The sequence below is a fragment of the Pinus tabuliformis genome, chromosome X, assembly GCF_031772625.1.
Source record: "Pinus tabuliformis cultivar Carrire ecotype Pingquan chromosome X, CPIR1, whole genome shotgun sequence".
NCBI classification, from domain to species: domain Eukaryota; kingdom Viridiplantae; phylum Streptophyta; class Pinopsida; order Pinales; family Pinaceae; genus Pinus; species Pinus tabuliformis.
Window position 1 is genome coordinate 381,308,647 of NC_142308.1, and position 18,518 is coordinate 381,327,164.

General features: G+C 40.6%; 2 protein-coding genes across 5 annotated transcripts in view; one reads left to right on the plus strand and one right to left on the minus strand.

The window, feature by feature from the left end:
* The window catches only part of LOC149140132 (Ypt/Rab-GAP domain of gyp1p superfamily protein), a 287,711-nt gene that overhangs the window by 230,446 nt on the left and 38,747 nt on the right, over nt 1–18,518 (plus strand). The window lies entirely within an intron of this gene.
* LOC149140133 (uncharacterized) lies at nt 12,369–14,867 on the minus strand. The gene is made up of 2 exons (XM_089448470.1): nt 13,353–14,867; nt 12,369–13,242 (listed from the first exon to the last, which is right to left on the minus strand). The coding sequence occupies exons 1-2, from the start codon at nt 14,857–14,859 to the stop codon at nt 12,647–12,649; spliced, it is 2,103 nt and encodes a 700-aa protein (XP_089304596.1). The 5' UTR covers nt 14,860–14,867; the 3' UTR covers nt 12,369–12,646.

Here is an 18,518-nt window from a genome sequence, read left to right on the forward strand (position 1 = left end):
CCCTCGCCTCTCAGTATTATTTCCAACAATTGGTATTAGAGCAGGTCCTTCAAAAGAAGCTTGATCGCTTGAAGGAAGATCCATCATTATGAGTAATCAAGAAAGAGAGGGATCCATCAGACCACCAATCTTCGATGGGAGCAGTTTTGTTTACTGGAAGATAAGAACCACAACCTATTTACAATCGCTTGGAACGGATATTTGGGAAATCGTGGAAGGAGGATATACATTTCCATCAACAATTCCTACAGATACGGCAGGTAGAAAGCAATATGAAATCAATGCCAAAGCTGTTACTATCTTATTGGCAAGTTTGTCAAAATTAGAGTTTGTCAAGGTCATGCAGCTCAAATCAGCCAAAGAAATATGGGACAAAATCATTCTAAGCTACGAAGGAGACGCTCAGGTAAAACGTGCTAAGCTTCAAACTCTCAGAATTCAGTATGAAACTCTTAAGATGCATAGTGATGAAAGCATAGCTAATTACTTCCTACGTATAGATGAGATTGTCAATTGTATGAAGAATCTGGGTGAAGAAATTAAGGAAGTTGTCTTAGTTGAGAAAGTTTTGAGATCCTTGTCTGCTAAATTTGAACCCAAAGTGTCTGCCATAGAAGAAAAGCAGGATCTGCAAAATATCACTATGACGTAGCTTCACAGAATCTTAACTGCTTTTGAAATGAGAAAAGGAGGACCATCAGAAAGGAAAGAAGCCACATTCAAAGTATCAACAAAGGGAAAAGAAAACCTCAATGAATCAAAATACATCTCCAAAGAAGAATATGAGGTAAATTTTGTCAAGAATCTTCAACAGGGATCTGGAAGGTTCAAAGGTAAGCTACCTTTCAAATGTTTTTCTTGCGGAAGAGTTGGTCATTACATTGCTAGATGCCCTCATAACGAAGGAAATATGTCTAAAGAAGGTAATAGAAGTTATTATACTCATAATTACTTATCCAATAGTGTTGAAGATAATCAAGAAATTAAACTTCTCATGGCATATGAAAATAATGATGTAAAAAAGAAGAAAGTACCAGATTAAATGATCAGTTGGAGACAGTAACTAGAGTAAGGGAGCAGCTGCAGGATATAGTAAAAGATTAGAGCATAACAATCCAGAAACTTGAAGCTAAGATCCTCTCTCTAAAAGAAGATCTTGAAGAATCAAAAAGGCAGAATGAAGAAGCTCTTGAAGAATCAAAAAGGCAGAACGAAGAAGCTCTTGAAGAACAAGAACATGAAGTGCTCGAATTAAGGCAACAAGTGGAAGAAGGAAGAAAAGGTGAAGAAAACATAAAGAAGCAATATCTAGAAAAGGAATAACAACATCAGGTTGAGGTAAATATCTTGAAAGGTAAATTAGAAGAAAAGGATAAACTGTTACGATTTCAAAACAATACTAAGATTTTGGATGATATTCTTAGTAGTCAAAGGTCCCCTGCTATCAAAACTGGTCTTGGTTTTTATGAAACTATTGAAGGTGAATCTAGCTCACAGGGTGAGGGAAGGAATTGTAATGCAAAATCTGAAATGATCAACAAGGAGATAAGTGGTCAACCCCAGCATCAACCAAGGAAAGAAATTCTTCAAAGAAAATCTTTTGCTCCTAACTGTGCAAGTGATAAACGGTTATTTCCTTCGATAAGTAATGTTGAATGTTATGAATGTCATAATCTTGGACATGTTGCAGCCAGATGTAGAAGAAGAATGGTTCAAGACCATCACACAGAAAGATCATCACGTTCCAAGTACTTTAAGGGATATTGTTTTGCTTGCAATATGTTTGGTCACAAAGCTATTGATTGCAATAAAAGGAATATGAAACATGTAAGATGTTATGCATGTAACAAGTTTCATCTCAATCGCAGGTATTGAAGAAGACAGAATTAGTGTCAGAAAGATGTGGCATAACTCAGTTAGCAGACATAATAGACCCAGGGGAAACTGAAAGTGTAAACCTTCAGTATTCCAATTTGCATACGCAGATATTATGAAGCGAAGTCGCGTATATACGCGAGTTAGAGGTTGCAGAGTCGCGTATATGGAGCTCTGAAGAAAAAGCAGCAGAACAAATTCAGGAAAAGAAGTCTGATATGGTTCGGTCATGGTATATGTTGGTTGGCACAGGTTCAGGGGGAGCATATGCTTCGAATAATGCATTGTTGGCATTATGGTTAGAAGTCTTTGGTGATGATGCTTATGTGGCTAAATGATACATCTTGCTACTTATTGTTGGTTGGCCAAGAGAATGGTATTGCAGGTTACAGGTCTAGATGCTGGTGATAGATGCTTATGGTGCAGATCATATATGGTACTCGGCATGTGCTTAGGGGGAGCATGAACGGATTGATACATCTTAGCATGTACAAAGGGGGAGCTCAATCAAAGATTTCAACATGTACTCAAGGGGAGTATGGACAACAGAATGTATATCAAGGGAGAGAATATCTCGATTTGCCCTTTGCCCTTGATGTCAAAGGGGGAGAATGACTTGGTGTGGTTGTTGCCATCAAGTCCAAAGGGGGAGATTGTTGGCATTATGATACAGGTATGACACAGGTGTTGTCTTTGATGGCAACTCACTCAGATGATAGATCACAGTTCAGACTCATAGAATGAAGAAAGAGAGGTATATGCAGGTTCCACATTGACCAAGTCGCATGTACACGCAGGTTCGCAGACCAAAAGGCGCATATAGTGTACACACGCACTTTCACGGAAGGAAAGGCGCGTACATGTTGGAAAACTTAGTTTTGGTCCGTGGTATTTGGTCCATGGTATTTTGGTATTGGTCCATGGTATTTGGTCCGAGGTATTGACCCCAGGTATTGGGTCCAAGGTATCGGTCCTACGTGGTTTTGGACCATGGTATTGAGAGAGGCCTAAACCTATATAAGGAGAAGAAGATCATTAGGCCAAAGTGCAAGTGTGCAAGTGATGAATATCTAATAAAGAGTGAGATCTAGTATGCAGGTTATGGGAATGTGATGCTTTGTTAAGGATGCACCTATGTGGCGAATGAAGGTTGATGAACTGGGATCATGAAGACTAAAATGCATTATCATTATATGGTATGATCATGAATAGTTCAGATCTGAATACTGACGCATGTCTTATCCTTTATATCTTATGTTCTGGGTATATCTGAAGTTGAAAATTACAGCAAAGGTATAAGTAATTATTTTCAGATCTGTACGCGGGTTCCCTTTGGTGAAAGAGCGTATACACGCTGGTTTGACACAGCCAAGTAGCGTATACATTATGAGATTTGATATTTGAGGTTGTTGTTGGTTCTAGTGGTTGTTGCAGAGTTCTGGGTTCTGCTCTGTGTTTTGGTGACTGTGTTTTGATGACAGGGTTTTAGTGATTCAGTTGTTGGGTGATTCAGAGATTGATGATATAGCTGATGGTTGTATTGCAGTGGTGATTGTTTTGTATTGATGGATCCAGTCTGAAAATTTATGAAACGTGGTCCCTGGAAGAAAAGAGAAGGTTGTAGCCTTCTGTAGGCTGGTGCCTACGTACTAGTAAATATATCGGCTAGTACAAGAGCTAGGGGGTTGTAGCTCCCTTCCAGTAGAAGCTGGAGAACGAGAGAAGGTTGTAGCCTTCTGCAGGTGGGTGCCTGCATACTGGTATGAGTCTGCGCCAGTACAAGATTGTAAATAGGTTTTTCTTATCTTAAAGAAAACAATAGCAAGTGGTTTTTGTCCCGCATTGGGTTTCCACCTTATATCATGGTGTTCATGTGTGATGATCTGTTCTGTTTTATTGCACTTGTTTACTGTTTATATGGTTAATAATGTTCTTATGCACTCATTAAAGATCAACATATGATGAATTAACTGAATCATAAGTTTGCTAGATATACGCTACTTGTATTAAACACAGTTGCATATACACGCGGGTTGCTTTAACTGAAGTAGCATATATAAATTTGATAATGGAAATGAAAAGGTTATTGATTTGATAATACAGATTCACCCCCCCCCTCCCACCCCCCCTCTCAGTATTATTTCCAACAAGATTTTCCAGTGTTCTTATGACAGGAAAGGAGTTCGATTTTATCTGCAGGAGGAGGTTGAAATTAGTAGTGCGAGTAGCCAGCTAGACAATGCGAGTGACTGAGGAGCTTGTTTTAGTGAGTCAGTGCCAGATCTATCACCAAGAGGTAGAGCGAGTGGGCCAAGAGCTGTGCTGGAGGCAATGCGAGCTACAGGAAGTGATTTCTAGAGGTTGTACGAATTTTCCTGAGCAAGTAATGTGAATAGCCAGGGTTGCGATTTGTTGGGAAGAGGCCAGATCGATTTGTAGAGGATATTTTGTATCTCTAGAATATTTTGTCAGTGGAGATTATTATTTGCTAGAGCTTTGCGATTATCAGGCAAGCAAATCATTGTACTCTTTTATTGCTGAAGAATAATCATAAAACCCTCATCTGCTGCACTGATTTTCCCCACATTGGGGTTTTTCCGAGGACTATTGTCCAAAAATCTTGGTGTTCAAGTTTTTGTTTGTGCATTATTTTCTCAGTTCCAGTGTTTAATTTGCAAAGATTGCAATAGTGAATTAATGATTATTTGCTGAACTAATATTCTGAAGGCAAATAATCTCTAGTAGATAGAAGATTAAATTCTTGTTATTGCAATTGTGGAAATTTCACACACAACACATGACCTAAGAAAGGAATCATCATATCAATAGTATCTCCCTGACCACAAGGTCTCACAACACACAACCTAAGGGAGGAATCATCATATCAATAGCATCTCCACGACCACAAGGTCTCGCAACACACAACCTAAGGGAGGAATCATCAAATCAATAACATCTCCCTGACAACAAGGTCTCACAACACACATCCTATGGGAGGAATCATCAAATTAAAAGTAATTCAACTCCCCGACGATAAGGTCTCACAACACAGAGCTTAAGGGAGTGACAATCTTTCTGACCAATCCATAGGTTTCACAGCCTCAACTTAAGGAAGATTGTCTATTATATGATGCTATGCAATCAATGCTCCCTCTCACTTAGAGAGGGGTTCTCAACAGCTCAAATTTGTTCTCTGAAATAAGCAAACTTTGTGCGGCACAACAACTTTGTCAACACATTAACAACCCCTCATCAGTAGGAACATACTGGCGCCTCACAACTCCCCTCTAGACAATATTTCAGATATAATGATACTTTATCTCAATGTGCTTCGACCTGTTGTGGAACACTTAGTTTTCTAAAAGCTTCACACAACTTTGATTATCACAATATATAATGGTTGATTTAACACGGTTAAACAAACCAACAAACAAGTTTTGAAGCCACATAGCTTCACAACAAGTAGAACATGCTGTGTACTAATCTTCAACCATACTCAGAGACACAAAAGTTTGCTCTCTACTAGACCATGAAATCGTAGCAGAGCCCAAACCAAAACAAAATCCAAAAATGCTCTTCCTATCATTAGAGCTTCCAACTCAATCAACATCAGTGAATCCATGCAACTGCCATTCTCCATTAGAAGCATATCTCAGACCATACTCAATGGTGTCACACAAGTATCTCAATATATGCTTTGCTGCAACCCAATGTACATGACGAGGCTCAACGAGAAATTGGCTTAATGTTTTCACAACATAACAAATATCAGGCTCGTTGTTTACAAGATAATACAATGAGCCAATCAGTTTGTGATACATAGAGGGATCAATCAAATCAGAATCACAGTCCCAAATATTCTTCAAATTAGTCACCATAGGTGGGTGTGTCCATGGACTTGCAGTCCATCATGCCAAACCTTTGAAGGATCGAAATAGTATATTTTCCTTGACCATCAAAGATTCCATCATGCTTTTGCTAAATTTCCAATTCCTAATAGTAATGCATGAGTCCAAGATCCTTCGTCTCAAATTCAAAAACCAACTCCCTCTTACGCTGGACAATCAAAACTTCAACCCTTGTCAGAAACAAATCATCTACATACAACGACAACATCAAGGGCTCCCCATCAACAACTTTAAAATACAGGTTGGGATCAACATTGCTCTTTTTGAAACCAAAACTCATCAGATAGCATCAATATGGGAATACCATGCACATGGGGCTTGCTTCAGCCGATACAAGGCTTTCTTCAATTTGCAAACATGTGTTTTTCTATCATGGACCTCAAAATCTTGAGGTTGTTCAATATAGACTTCCTCTTCAATGACCCCATTCAGAAAAATATTTTTGACATCCATTTGATGCAATTTCCAACCTGCAATAGAAGCAAGAGCAACTACAAATCTAATAGATGCATACATGGCAATGGGAGAAAACTTGTCTTCATAATCCTTTGCCTCTTTTTGGGAGAACCCACGAGCCACAAATCTAGCCTTGTACTTATCAACACTTCCATCAGCCACATGCTTAATGTTGTAGATCCACTTTGAAGGCACAACAAACTTTCCTTCAGGCCTTGGAACAATTTCCCAAACATCGTTTTTCAATATAGATTGATATTCTTCAATTATGGCATCTTTCCAAACTTGTTCTTTAGTTGCTTCTTCATGGGTGGATGGCTCAGATTCAGTGATCTTGCACATTAATGATGTATAACCAAAGTACCTTTTCGGCTTCTTGCATTCCTTGAAGGTCCCACAAGGTGTAGCATGTCCTTCAACTTCCTTCATTATTCTGTCAAGCCAAGTATGTGTCTTTCTAGTCTCAAGTATAGTGGTTCTTGGACATTCAACAAGTTCATGATCATTAGATTCTTCATGAGGATCTTGATCCATCAGTTCAAGCTCTTTAGATTTTGATTTCACATTCTCTGGAGCCACTTGAATCTCATCATCAGAGTCCAAGTGTGATCCTCTATTCCAAAACGTAGCATCCTCGTTGAAAATAACATCCCTGCAAGTCTCAATATGATGTTGCCAACTTGCCCCAGAACATAGACCCTAAAGGCCTTTGAATCTTCACTGTAGCGCACAAAAGTTCCCTTCTTCCCAGAAGGCTCCAGCTTTGTTGTCTTCTTCTTAGGAAGATGAACATAAACAGGACAACCAAAAATTATCAAATGCTCAACATTGGGTCTCTCACTTGTAAAGGCTTCTTAGAGAGTCTTGTAATCCAAGACTCGATGTGGGCATCTATTTTGAACATACACAACCACCTTTGCAGCTTCTCCCCATAGAAAGATTGGTAACTCTTGATCATGAAGCATGACTTTGGCAGATTCCATAATGGTCCTATTCTTCCTTTTGACTGTTCCATTTTGTTGAGGATAGTAGGGAACTATCAACTCCATCTTAATTCCAACATCCCTGCAACAATCAGTCAATTCCTTGGATACATATTTGCCACCATTATCAGACCTTAAGGTCTTGATCCTTCTTCCTGTAGCATTTTCAACTTGAGCTTTGAATTCACGAAACTTCTCAAATACTTGATCCTTGGACTTTAGAAGATAGATCCATGTCTTGTGAGAATAATCATCAATGAAAGATACATAATACAAGTTAGCACCCAAGGTCTTGCCAGACATAGGCCCACAAACATCAGGTGCACAAGATCCAAGATTCCTTTGGATCTACTATCTTTGCTAGTACATCTTCCTTTGACATTTTTCCCAAGGGCACATCCCTTGCAAACTCCAACATGATCAACCTTAATTTCTTGCACACCCTTAACAAAATCTTTCATTCTAGTCAAAGCGTTATGGTGAATGTGAGCATACCTTCGCTGCCATAGTTCACGGAGATCAATTGTGTTATGAGGCAAAGCTTGAATTGAATGTCCAAGGAGACGATATAGGCCTCTAATTCGCACACCAACAACCATGGCAGATTCAAAAGAGGCATCCTTGTTCCATACTAAGACTTATCCATCAACAAAAGAATTTCTATATCCTTTGTCTTCAAGAGGTGAGATGGATAACGAATTTTTCTTCAAATGAGGAACATATAAAATATTGTTAAGTTTAACATTACTTCTTGAATCCAATTGAAAGGATGATGAGCCAATACCTTTGACTTCATATTTTCCATTGTTTCCAAGCTCCACTCTTTGTGCTATCTTCTTTTCAACTAATTCATTGAGATGATCACGATTCCCAGTCATGTGCCTAGAGGCACTGTTGCCCACTAACCATATTTCATCATGACTTGCAATGGCACTTGTAAAAGCATAATAAAATGAGTATTCATCATCAAATTCGTTCTTTCTAGGCCTCCTCTTATGAGTGGATTCATCAAGGTCAACTGCAAAAGCATGATGCTTCCCTTTCCTTTTTCGATTTCCATTCCTTTGATATTCATCCCTTTGATTTCTCTGAGGATAGTGAGCTTGATAATGACCATATTCTTGGCAATGAAAGCATTGAACATTTGTCAAATCTCTTTCATCTCTTCTATCTCTTCTCTCTCGAGAGGGAGGAGGGGGTCTTCTTTGTGGTTCAGGTTCTCTTCTTGGAGCAGGTCTTGAATTTGGTCTTCTACCAAAACTAATTTGAAATCTTCCAAAATTAGGTCTTCTTTTAGAATTCTTAGAATGGGCTGCTAAAGCTTCTTCACTTGGATCTTCGGTTTGGTCTCTTGAATGAAGTCTTGATTCTTCTTGAGTGCAGGAAGCTCAAAGTTTATCAAATGAATGTGCATTCTCTCTTGCACTAATGCTTGCTACAGAAGGATCCCAAGGTCTAGCCAAACCACCCAAAGACAGAACTACCAATTCTTTGTCAGATACTTCTTCACCAATGGCCTTGAGTTGATCTCTTATTTGAGATATCTTTACAAAATAGGATGCCATAGTATCATTTTTTCTCATTTTGATATTGTGAAGTTGACCCCTTAAATTTATACATTGATTGATGTTGTTGATTGTGTACAAACCAGTGATGGCATCATACATTCCCTTGGATGTTTGGTGACCAACAATATAGGGAATTAGATTATCACTAACAATATCAATAATGATGCTTCTTGCCAAGATGTCATCTTCTTGAAAGTTTTCTTTCCCTGCATTATTGGCTAGTTCAATAACTTTACCTGTAACAATGCCCAAAACTTTATGCCTTGCAAGAACTAGATCAATCTCGACCTTCCATGCCCTGTAGTAATCAGCTCCTTCAAGCTTGTTATCTATATTTGTGAAGGAATTCATGATGAAGATGAAGATGACAAACCAAGATCATAGATCCCAAGATTCTTCAAGGTGCTTTCAATTCTCTTCAAGAAGAACTCACAGCTCTTTCGCTTCACCAAAGCTCTGATACCATGTTGATTTTACTAGTGTAGTCAAGACTAGTATAGTTTTTCACAATTGATAACTACTTCTAATGATATAACCAATCTTCTTTACAATCTAATCATCAAGTAGCTATACATGAAAAACTTCAACCATTCATTTTATCAATAGAGCAGTATAGAGATCACAGTATATAGTAAACAATAGAAAAGAGACACCAAGAATTAGGTTCACAACCAGGGGAAAACCCAACCAGTCTTTCCTTGTGAGAGAAATTTTGTTCATCAAGAGTACATCAAAGAATATTCCAATAAGGTTCCAAATCTGACCTTAATTTGTCCAAGTCAAAACCAGTGAACAGAGAGAGAGAAAGTCAACTTCTGGTCAAAGTCAAGCCTGCAACAATAAGGCTGAATTTCGGCCTGTGGAATCTCTAAAATAGGAGGGCCGAAATTCGGTCAACCTCAGTCAACAGTCCCTAAAATCTTTGGTAAAATGCCTCAGTCAAACCTTGTTGTCAACAATAGTCAATGAGCCAGAAATAGGACATAAGTTCGTTCAAACAGGTCAATGTGCATCTGCAACTTTTCAGCCTCCTTCAATAGTTAAGAACTCGGTCAAAACAAATCAAAACTAGCCCAGGTCAATGCAAGTCAAAACAGATTCAAAAAAGATGGTCAACGCTGGTCAGAATTGTCTCCTCGACTTCTTCACACGTGTGATGTCTCTTTGATTTTCAGATGAATGTGTGTTGTGATGTGATATGTGTTTGAAGAGGTGCCTTTTCACACATGCGAGCCGACTTGGTCAAAGTCAAATATAATTTGTCTCCTTTATTTGCCAATGAAAATGCTGACCACAACTGTTCAATTTTTCAACATCAATCATCAATTGTAATCGTCAAAGTGCTCATTGCCCTGCTCTAGGGGGGCAACGCTGCATTTGTAAGGTCATCACTCTTCTCCTTAATGTGTAAAATGACTTAGGAATGTTGTGTAGTGGAGAGATATAGTGTGCCCTCAAAGGCCTCTTTTGCTATGTGAAGAACCACTTGGCAAAACCATCTCAAGACCAAGTGAAAGCCACCAATCATTAGGGACAATGACCATAGATGCATCATAGTGGACCATGCTTAATTGTTTGCCCCATAATCCATATTAAAAGGAATAAATAATCTAATTTTAAGGTCACAACTGAGCTAGACACCAAATTGGTGTACGAGACCCCCTTGTTTGTGGGACAAGGGACCAACCTCCGTGCAATGATTTGATTGCTAAAGTCTACCAAGGCATACATTTTCCCAGGAAAATAGAGTTCGTAATTTCTATTAAAAATTATAGAGATTACATGTTGTTGATGCCGTAGCATATGCAATAGTGTGGTTTAACCACTGTACAAAAATGTTATCAATGAAGTATCCTGTAAGTGCAGCTGTGGATACGGTGGAACTGTATCCATCCAGATATGTACAATAACAGTGTCTCATATATATCCGTATATAACCAGAATTGAGGTCTATGAGGCCTCATGCTGTAAGAAGAAAGTATAGTGCCGATCATTACAATGCTGTGTATGAACAGAAATATAAATAACATGTAGGTCAAAAATGTTTTAGATGGGGAGGAGATCCCCCCGTTGCTGGTCTTCAATATATGGTCGGTGGTAGAACCTGTGCATCCCTTCAGGAGTGTATTCTTCAATCAGCCAGTCTCCTATAGGCTGATCCGCCGCTTCTTTCGAGAGCCGGTCAGCAAGCGCATTTCTTTCCCTGTAGATATGGGAAACAGTGATCTGGTCAAAATATGTTTTTAAAAAAACAATTTCTTCCAAGATGTGTTTCAAAGAATATGCATGACATATAGATTTATTATTTGCCCAATCAACCACAATCTTTGAATCCCCAAAAATTTGAATTTGTCGGCACTGTTTGGATAGAGCAAAGAAGAGGAGATGTCTCAGAGTGATAAGCTCAGCATGGTTGTTTGAGCCCGTTCCAAGTCCCAATCTCAGGTGATAAAAATGAGTTTCTGAGAGATGAAAAACAATACCCCCCCCACATCCATGCACAGGGGCTGCACCGTCGAAATAGGCCCAAGGTATATCCTTGTTGATGTTTTCGGGCAGAATGTGTCTGGGAGTGATGTTTTTAAGCTCATAGGGGATTTCCGTATAGGCCGCGCAGATGGATGGCGGAAGAAGTAGCCAGTTAACTCTGTACTCCTCAAAAATAATAGCATTGCGCTTGTTCCATATATACCAGGACACCACAGGGGGTAGATTCCTGGCCTTTTCTGATGACACCGCAGACCACCAAAGATCCCAGGCAGAGAGAATATCAGCACCGTGCCAGATTGTGTTAATGTTGAGGGCCCGAGTGACCTGTTGCCATATTTGCTTTGTGATTTCACAGGTAAGGAATAAGTGAGGCGTTGTTTCCTCCTCTTTTTTGCAAAGTACGCACCAAGTTGGTCCATTGAAAGCACGCTTCCTAAGATTAGCTCCTGTAGGAAGCTTGTCAGCAATAATGTTCCACATTAGTAGTCTGGCTCGAGGTTGTGCTTGCAACTGCCAGATGTCTCGCCACCAGTTTTTTAAATTATCAGGTTTCTTAGCTTCAATAAGCTTTATGTAGCCGAGCTTTGGTGCATAAGAGCCCGATTTAGCTGGCGCCCAAATGAGTTCATCATCCTCCTCATGAAGCTTAATGTGTGTTTCCATGAGTGCCTGTACATATCCTTGCCAATGTGCAGACCAATCATCAGTTAAATTCCATTGCGGATCCGTGACCCAGGCTTGTGTGAAAATGGTAGTTCTATGGGGATCACCGATCTGAGCCAGATATTTGATGCCCGCGTTGTTGAGATGTCGGATCAAGCCTTCCGGCAGAAGATGAGCATTCCCTGAACCAGGCCAAGGGTCTAGTCCAATGCGGACCTGTGCACCATTCCCAATTTTCCAAAGCAGATTATCCCGAATCAAAGGCATAGCTTTTAGTGTGGCCCTCCAGATCGCGGATATGCCAAGGTGATTCCAAGCAGTGTTTTTAAAACCGGAACCGGTGACCGAACCGGTCCACCTAGCTAACCGGTTTACCGACCGGAACCGGTCTAACCGGGACTGGTTTGGTCTAAACGAACCGGTTTTTAAAAAATACATTAAATAATTAATTTTTAATGAAAAAAAACTATTTTTAAGATGTAAAACCATGATTCCAAGCCAATAGAGACAAAATATGCAAAGTTTGCTCATTTATATACCATGCAAAGGTGAATATATCAAAATGGCACCGAGTGCAATACATATCATCGACAAAATAGCAAAATACATAAGAAATGAGGCTCTAAATGGCCTATAAAGTCCAAAAACAATGCTGCAAGCTATGAGGCCATTGGCCTACTACAAGTCTACAGTGTACACATGATCAATCATCAAGATCATCACCACTACTAGACACAGGATCATCATCAGGAGCTACATAGACATCATCTGGTTCAGAGTCTGAGGATGCCTCTGCCTCATCTGCAACATCAGTATCAATGCCACCAATGACAATAGAAGTGGACCTAGTGGAAGCACGAGTTCGTCGACCTGCACGACTAGTGCCTTCCATTGGTTCCTTGCCTTTCCTTGATGCCGCTACTGATCCTGGTTCTGATGCCGCCACATAATCTGCCTCATCCTCCGCTAAAGCCATGTTGATATCAAAATCAGCCTCAAACACAGGATCTTCAGTCTCCTCCACCCATTCTGATGTTGGATCAATATCGTCCAACACAATGGGATCTAGATCAGGTGATTTGCTCATCATTTGGTTCCTCCTCAGTCGAAGGTTGTATTGCACAAAAACAAGATCATTTAACCGTTTTTGTTCCAAACGGTTTCTCTTCTTCGTGTGTATGCGCTCAAAAACAGACCAATTGCGCTCACAACCTGAAGCACTGCAAGTTTGACTGAGGACTCTAATTGCAAACCTTTGCAATTGAGGACACTGGCCACCAAATGACTCCCACCAATGTGCTGCAAAGAAAAAGACAATAATTAGTAACTTAGTTTATAATTTGAATTGTAAAGAACGTAAACAATTTTAACTTGAAATGAAAAACAAAATGGAAATTGGAATTGCTTACCTGGTTGGTCCACATCTCTTGCCATCTTTGCCAAGTTTTTGCCAAAAGTACCACTTGCTTGATTGAAAATAGTAAGCTGTCTATGTATATCCAACTGGTCTACATGGTTAGGGACCATGCGCTCCAAGCAATCAATCAATCCAGCTCTGACCTCCCCATCATGCTGATCTCCTAGCCGATTTTTATAGTGATACCTTGGGTTCAAAAAATACCCGGCTGCATGTATAGGACGATGGAGTTGATTGTTCCATCTGTTATCAATGATCTCCCATATACGGCCATATTTAGCTAACCTGTCATTGTAAGCTGCCCGTATCTGCTCCTTTGCCTGATCCATAGCTTCATAAATGTAGCCCATGGCCAATCTTTCCCCATCCACCAACCTTAGCACCTTAACAAGGGGCTCGGTAATTTTCACAAGCTCTACAGACCTTTTCCAAAAATAAGTGTCTAACACTTTCTTTTTGGTGTCTTTTCCATCTGGTCTACGAGCCCACCGAGATTCAGACCATTCATCAGAGGAAAACATTTTCTGCAAGTTTCTATGTTGACCATTGAGACATTGCAACGTGAGGAAGTGAGTTGCAAATCTCGTAATTGCAGGCCTAACAAGCTCTTTGCCTCCAGTGTGTTTCCTCATTAGGCTCAATACCCATGAGTGGTTGTAAATGTATTTTGTAATGCACTTGGCATGCTCTACAGTGTTTTTTACCCACTCCACCTTGCCTATATCCTCAAGCATGAGGTCTATGCAATGTGCAGCACATGGAGTCCAAAATATGGTCTTATATTTGGCCTCAAGCATCTTTCCAGCAAGAACATAGTTTGAGGCATTATCAGTGATGACCTGCACAACATGCTGCTCCCCAACTTCCTGAATAATGTTATCCAAAAGCTCAAATAGAAGGCTTGCATCCTTTACCCTATCAGATGCATCAACTGATTTCAAAAACATGGTTCCTTGAGGGCAAGAAACAAGGAAATTAATGATAGTGCGGTTCTTTCCATCGGTCCATCCATCTGACATAATGGAACAACCTGTTTTGACCCATGACTCTCTAAACTCAGTCAAATACTCATCAATGGAAGATATCTCTTTTTGCAAAAGAGCTCCCCTCAAGTCATGCATACTAGGGCCTTTGAAGCCCTTTCCTGCAGCTATAACAGAGTCCCACATAGCTTGGTAATAAGGTGAGCGAGCAGCATTAAATGGGATATCTGAATCATACCACCATCTAGCAATGTATTGGTGAGAAGTTTCTTTGCATTGTTTTTTCCAATGCTGATCCAAAGTGGGTTGAGAACTTGGCTGGGAGGAAGTGGGATTAGATTTAGAAGAAGCAATGGTGGCAGAAGATGAGAAATAACTTTGGATGTTTTGTCTCTTTGGTCCTTTTGATGGTTGGCCAACTCCAACAGAAGGATGAACATAGTGAAAGGGGTCATTGGTGGAAGGGATAGAAGTGGAGTCTTGAATCTCATAATCATCATACCCACTCTCTTTCATGGCTTCTAATAATTCCCTCTTCCTTGCAATTTCAGCTTGGATGGCCTTCTCCCTAGCCTTATCCTCATAAAATTTTTCAAGCTTGGCAATGTATTCTGCCCTAATAGGACCTAACAGTGCATTTGGTGCATCACATGGCTTTACTTGGCCTCTTACCCCAGCCAAGTGTTGTTTCAACCTAAGAATACCCCCACCTCCAATAGATTTATGGCATAATTTGCATATCATTTTTCCCTCAACTACATCACAATGAGCCCATGCACTGTCCTTTCCTTTTGGAGCCATGTTTGCTTGAAATAATAACAATTTGCAAATAAATCTGCCATTTAAAAAAAAAATTGCAGCTAAGGAACATGGAAAACCAATGATAAATGTAGGAAAAAAAATGCACTTGCAAGCTACAAAATTTGATAGCATAGAGCTAGAGAGTTCATAGGCTTAGCATAGATGATATATCATTGAAATGAGAAGTTTATAGCACAAAAAAATTAATTCATGGACAGCAGACCCAAATGAGGAATTATCAAGTGCAAATCCTTACCTGGAAATGCAAAGTAGCTCCCTTAGCCTCCTCTTGATGATGGCAACTCCACTGACAGCTACACACTATCTCCAAAATAGCTCCAACTCCAACTCCAAGATGACTACTTCAGCAAAAACTCCACACTCTCCAAGCTCACAAACAAACTCACAAACACTCACAAACACTCCAAATCAGTTGTGTGAGACAAATGAGAGTGAGAGGGGTGTCTTATAGCAAGTGTGAGGGTGTTTTTGGAGGGAAAATCCCTTTCCCTCACCCCCAAAAACCCTAAACCGCCCTCAGCTGCAAAAAACCGTGCGCTTTTTACCTTGACCGGCGGCCTGTCCCTAAACCGGCCGGTTTAGGACGGAACCGGCCGGTTAGCAATAAACCGGCCGGTTTTGACCTAAACCGGCCGGTTTTTACCGGTTAGGTCTAATTTCTGGGCAAGTGAGGCTTCTAACCGGGTTTTTTCACCGGTTCTGACCGGTGAGCCTCCCAACCGGCCGGTTAGGCCGGTAACCGGTCAGACCGGAACGGTTTTTAAAACTATGATTCCAAGTGGGTCTACGGAGCCATTCAATAATGCTGGAAGGCCAGATATATTTTTGGTGAATAACTTCCGCCCATAAGCTGTCCATCTTGATGAGAGACCAGCCCTGTTTCGCTGTTAAGGCTAGTGCAAATTCAGAGAGAGATTTAATTCCCCATCTGCCCCATCTCTTTGGCAGGGATACAAGGGACCATCTGGTCCAGGCGAAAATCTTTCCCTTTTTGTTGCCATTCCACAGGAACCTGTTACATATTTGTTGGATTTTTTGTAGAATACCCTTAGGAATCCAAGTGAGTGACATCCAGTAGACAGGGGTGGCCTCAAGAACAGATTTGATCAGTAGAAGTCTACCAGCTTTTGACAGTAGTCGATGCTGCCATCCTATGATTCTTTTTTCAATTTTATTTATGAGCCAGGTCCAGTGTGCCACTTTGTATCCATCCGGCCGCAATCTAAATCCAAGGTATTTGATACCTTCCATCAATTGGCTTTCCAAATAAGGGAAATAATGGGTCGCCATCTGAGATTCCTGTTGAGAACATCTCATCATAGATCTGGTGGATTTGTCCCTATTGATTTCCATGCCCGTAGCCTTACAAAAGAGTAGCAATATATCATTTAATGCAATAATGTCTCGCATGCTACCATTAAGGAAGATTAAAATATCATCAACGAATAGTAAATGGGTAAGAGAGAACTGTTCGGTAATTTTGAGGCCGCTGATATCTCCATTTCTTTTTGCTTCTACAATGAGCCTACTCAAGCCTTCCATAACAATGAGAAAGAGTAGTGGGGAAAGGGGGTAGCCTTGCCTGATCCCCCTGGTTATATGAAAGCGATCCGAGGCTGCACCATTGATAAGGATGGCGAAGGAAACAGAGGAAACACATCCCATAATCCAGTTTATGAACAAGAGGGGAAATCCCAAATGAGTGAGGATCATCTTAAGGTAGAGCCAATTCACTTTATCAAAAGCCTTTGCAAGGTCAATCTTTAATGAGATACCTTTCAGATTCTTCAACTTGATGGAGTGTAAGGCTTCCTGGGCAGTGCCAATGGCTTCTTGTATGTGGCGGTTTGAAGGAAAGCAAATTGTTCCGCAGAGATATGTGTGGACAGGATAGGTTTAATGCGATTAGCAATGATTTTGGCAATAATTTTATAGAGGCAATTACAGAGTGAGATAGGGCGAAAATCATTGAAGGATGAGGGATCATCAGATTTAGGTATCAAGGCAATGAAGGTCTGGTTCATGGGAGGATGAATGTGCCCAGTAATCCTGCTTTCCTCAACGACAGCCAAAAGGTCCTCTGCCAGCAATTCATAAAAGGTCAAATAGAACTCCACCGGCCAACCATCTGGACCCGGGCTCTTATCCTTTTTGAACCATTTGAGGGTGCTTTCCAGCTCTTGTGTAGTAACAGGTTGGCTGAGGTCTTCAATGTCATCCTGCCCAACAAACCGAGGAAACTTCCCAGCAAGTCTGATAATGTCTGGCAGATTTACAGTATTTGGAGCCGTGAAAAGATTCTTGAAGTGTGAGACTCCCAATCTCGCAATTTGCTGGTGTGTGGTGGCCCAGCCATCCGGTTCCCTTGGTAGCTTCCAAATAGTATTTGAAGCCTTTCTGCCATTTGCAAGGTTATGGAAATACTTAGTATTGCTGTCCCCTGCTTTGAGCCAAATGGCTCTACTTCTGAGTCTCCAAAGTTCCTCCTTTTCTTGTAATATCTTCGATTTTTGCTCTAGCAACTGACACAGTAGTGTTTTTGTGGCATCAGTTTGATATCCAGCCCCTCTTTCATCAGTCAAAAGTGCAATCTGTTCTTCTGTGTCCTTCAGAATCTGGTCATCTCTTTTCCGCTTAAGTTTTGCCCAGATCTCAGTCTTCACTTTGAGCATCTTTAGTCTTTCACAGAAATCCAATGCTTTCCTTTGTTCTCTAAGCGGGGGTTGGGACACCCAAAAATCCGTAACCAGCTTGATGTAGTCTGGTTCTTGAAGGAAACCCGCAAAAAACTTGAAGGGGGAGCGCGGCTTGATATTATTGTCACTGATCTGAAGAAGGATCGGTTGATGATCTGATAGTCCCCCAGTGCTGACCCACTGTCTGTATAAGGGGAATAATTGTATCAATGCCTCATGCATCATGTATCTGTCTAGGCGCCTTCCCAGAGCAGCCTCTCCAGTCCGCTGGTTATGCCAGGTGGGTAGTTTCTTGTTCATGGGAATATCAACAAGATTGTAAGTATCCAAAAGCATGTTCAATTGCTCCGCCAGAGGGTCACACTGCACATGATGACCCCAGGATTCCCCCACCCCCAGAGAGAAATTGAAATCTCCCCCAATAACTGTATTCTGCGTAATATGGCTGCTAGATAAGAAATTTTGCCAGAATGCAAGTCTATTCTGATTAGGTCCATAAATATTTATGATTCTGATTGGTATGCCCAACTCACCCATGATAATGTCCATCCCCAGAAAGCCACTGCCCCCCCAAGCAGAAAGAGGCTTGCATTTTCTAGGATTTATACCAATGAGAAGGCCACCAGATCTGCCACAGGCATCCAATCCATGTAAGAC

Excerpts from the sequence above, each read along its gene's own strand:
- LOC149140133 (XM_089448470.1), bottom strand. The coding sequence starts at position 14,859 with ATGAAAGAGAGTGGGTATGATGATTATGAGATTCAAGACTCCACTTCT. Across the intron at positions 13,243-13,352 it reads AAGAGATGTGGACCAACCAG|CACATTGGTGGGAGTCATTT; the intron begins GTAAGCAATTCC and ends TTTTCTTTGCAG.